Below are 3,569 nucleotides of genomic sequence, written 5' to 3' on the forward strand. Positions count from 1 at the left end.
TAATAAAAAAGGAGCATTCGCGAAAGTCCCAGTGCCTGTTTTCATCGCACGATATGATACCCCGACTCGCACTTTTTGCAAATGTAAACTCAAATGCATGCAAGAAAAAAACTTAATGTTGCTGAGCAGAAATTCCCGGTTTCAAGGTAAGATGTATTTTTTTACTGATTGGAAGCAAATCTGGCGATCATACGTTGGCTAATCTGCTTGAGTATAAAAGATGGCTTGATACCTCAAAGAGCGTACAATAACAAAAACGAATGATATTTTCTTAGAAGAGCTTGCTCACAGTTCAACAAGAGAGTCCAACAGACTCTCCAAGCCATCCATCGCATGCTTAATCGCCTCCATCGAGCTCGCGTACGAAATGCGCATGCCAAATTCGTCGCCGAACTCTGAGCCAGGCACCACAGCGACGTTCTTCTCCCGCAACAGGTACGCACAAAGGTCGTCGACACTTTGAAGCGTCACGCGTTTGTTAGGAATAAAAGCCTTTTTTTCCTTGAAATACGATGACAAGTCCAGGAAAACATAAAACGCGGATGTAGGGTATGCAAAGCGGACGTTTTGCATGGCCGTTAATCGCTTGACAATGTAGCGACGCTTGATGTCGAGATTTTTCATCACTTTGGTAATGCGGCGCTTTCCATTTGCCATCGACTGAAGCTCGTATTTAAGCGCCTCCACAGCAGCCACTTGGCCTATTGTGTTTGGGCACGACGTCACCTGTGCTTGTAAAATCGTGCAAGGATCAATAAAGTGCTTTGGAGCAGCTAAGTAACCAACACGCAGGCCAGTCATGGCGTGGGCTTTGGAGAATCCATTAACGATTAATGTGCGCTGAAACATGCCTGGTAACGCAGCAAAGCTCACATGCTTGCGCTCTGGCACACTTTCGTCCTGGTACAGTAGCTGCTCGTAAATTTCATCGGAAATGACGACAACATGGCAGAATTGCGGTTTGCGGAGTACAGCGGCAATTCGGTCCAAATGCTCCGGACTGTGCAACGTACCCGACGGATTATTAGGATTGCATAGAATAATGGCCTTGGTATCTGGATGCATCGTCAGCGTCTTTTCAAGTTTCTTGGGATTAATCAGGTAGTTTTCTTCAATCGTCGTGCGCAACGGAACGGGCTCGGCGTACACAAGTTTTACAATCTCTGGGTAATTGAGCCAGTAAGGCGTCGGAATGATGACCTTCTGACCAGGACAGCACACTGTGTACAAGGCTTGGTACACGGACTGCTGTGCGCCGTTTGAAACCAAAATCTCTGTGGCCGGGTCGTACTGAAGTCCTTTGGCTTTTTGCAGATACGTCGAGATGAGATCGCGGAGCTCAACCAATCCCTTCATGTGCGTGTACTTGATATTTCCTTCGAGCATGGCCTTGGCACCAGCGGCTAGCACGCGCTCATGTGGAATATAATCGGGCTCACCCACGCACAAGGACCATACTTTCTTGCCCTCCGCCTCCATTTGTTTCGTTTGACCGTGTATCAGCATGGTCTTGGCAACTGTCACTTTTTGAAAGATTGGATTAAGCGGATACTTGTCCGACATACTCGGTTGCATGGGAGTCTGTACACGGGTGGTCTTGGGTAACAGCTGGGCTGTGGCCATGAAATCTTTGCTGTGTAAAATTGCACAAGTACCCAAAATGCGCATGAATACGCAAAGCTCGCTGAGGCGGTTAATTGCCTTTGACAGGCTATTATCCGTGAGATCGCGTTGTACGTCCACGTAAAAGAAGTACTGGTATCTGTTGGATTGCATGGTCACCTCGCTGGTTTGATTGAATGTTTCACTGCTGCATGGACGGATTTCAATTTTGATTAAATCAAGGTTGTAATGTGCGAAAGCTGCAAGCACGTGGGTGAGCATACCGCTGAAGAGGCTGTCCTTGAAACTAAACACGAGGGACGTCTTAAGCCTTTCGGTACCGATTATTTTATCCAGCGTCATGCCATATGTATTAGACAGCAAGAAGAAGCGATTGTGCTGGTATTGGTCCAGCTGTTGCTCGGGCGTTAAAGTCGCTTGTTGAGCATACTCGCTCAAGAAATGCAAGTTGCACTGTAGACCCAAGTCGTAGTTGGCATCACTGCTACCACGAAAAGATGTTTCGATGGATAGTATAGCCAAGTCCACGTGTTGGTTCTTGACACCAATGGACGCGTCTTCAATGCGCTCAAACTCAATAGACGAGATCGAGTTGTCGACCATTTTGTGCGCGATTTCTTTTAACTTGTCACTCTCGTATGCGATCTTACTTTTGGCTCCCATGCTAGAAAATAGTTTTTAGAAACGTCTAAGAGAGAATGACTGTGAAGTCGCTGTTAAATTTGAAAATGAAAGCAAGCACCTACTAGTCGTCCAAGCAATGTGTTTCCATGTGTATTTTTATTGGCCAGCATTGAATGCATTAGAGCAGCTGTGCCACTAGCTGGTGGCGTGAGACTTTGAAAATCATAGCTGTACCTCGGATACCAAAGGTGCCTTTTCTGAGGATTCAAAGTATGATCCTGGCCACGAGTGGATTCGATTCTCGTGGATCTGTCCGCTCTTCACATATATCTTTTCAGAAGCATGGATGGCACTTCCCGCATGACAAATATTCTAGACATTGTAGTGAAGCCTTGATAGATGAGCCAGACGCGTTTGACCCGTTGTTGGTGTCGTACATTATGTCAAGCCTTACAAGTACGTGATTGGGGTTTTAATGGGCGTTTTGGTGTGAGTATATAAACTTCTCATGACCCCTTCAGTACCATTTATAGTCAAAATATTAGGCTTAAAATTGGAGCATTGTGCTCCTTGTATCCCGAATACTGGTACGTCATCGAGTTGTTTACGCGTTCAGAATTTACAATTTTATTCGTTATCTTAATCGTTAGAGACTTTTCACCTTTTAGGAAGAATGTTTTTAAGCACAGCAAAAATATGTCGATATAAATAAAAGTCCTCGAAGTGAACTAACTGGAAAGTATAATGCGACCCATAGCTATTGTTGCTTTGAGCTGAAAGTCTTCGTCTCCAACAATAGGTCTGTCTTTTCTACACAGCAGTTGTTTCGTCAACTCTAGCAAGATACGATGCTGTATGAGAAGAAGTCTACTGTGAGATACGATGCTGTATGAGAAGAAGTCTACTGTGAGATACGATGCTGTATGAGAAGAAGTCTACTGTAAATATGATGCGTTAACACCCTCTCTTGGCATCAGCTGCTGGGTCCATCTTTCTGCAGATATAGACGGACCAGTAGCTTTCAGCATTCTGCAGACTCTTATATAGTCAAGGTAAACAACTAAAAAAAGACTTAGAATTCTTTTAGCCATTCTCGATGCTATGCAACTATACCGGTGCAACCATGTCTCAAGAGCTTCAGATAATACGATACTCTCAAACGTTATAGCCTGCTTGCTATTTTTTTCTAAATAAACGCAACAACGAAATGATCGCTAGGAAAGTAGGTACAATGTAGGTAATATCTTGATTACTGTAAAACACCATATCAAATTCACATATCTGTTCCGTCTGACCTGAAGAGCGATGCACTATGCGATACA

General features: G+C 44.4%; 1 protein-coding gene across 1 annotated transcript; it reads right to left on the minus strand.

The window, feature by feature from the left end:
* Nucleotides 1-285: 285 nt before the first annotated feature.
* On the minus strand, nt 286-2,286 carry CCR75_006203 (uncharacterized protein; the record flags this gene model as incomplete). Its single annotated transcript, XM_067964274.1, has 1 exon — nt 286-2,286. One exon carries the CDS (start codon nt 2,284-2,286, stop codon nt 286-288), a length of 2,001 nt encoding a protein of 666 aa, XP_067816609.1.
* Nucleotides 2,287-3,569: the final 1,283 nt, after the last annotated feature.

The sequence above is a fragment of the Bremia lactucae genome, linkage group LG4 (assembly GCF_004359215.1).
Source record: "Bremia lactucae strain SF5 linkage group LG4, whole genome shotgun sequence".
In the NCBI taxonomy this organism is placed as follows: Eukaryota; Oomycota; class Peronosporomycetes; order Peronosporales; family Peronosporaceae; genus Bremia; species Bremia lactucae.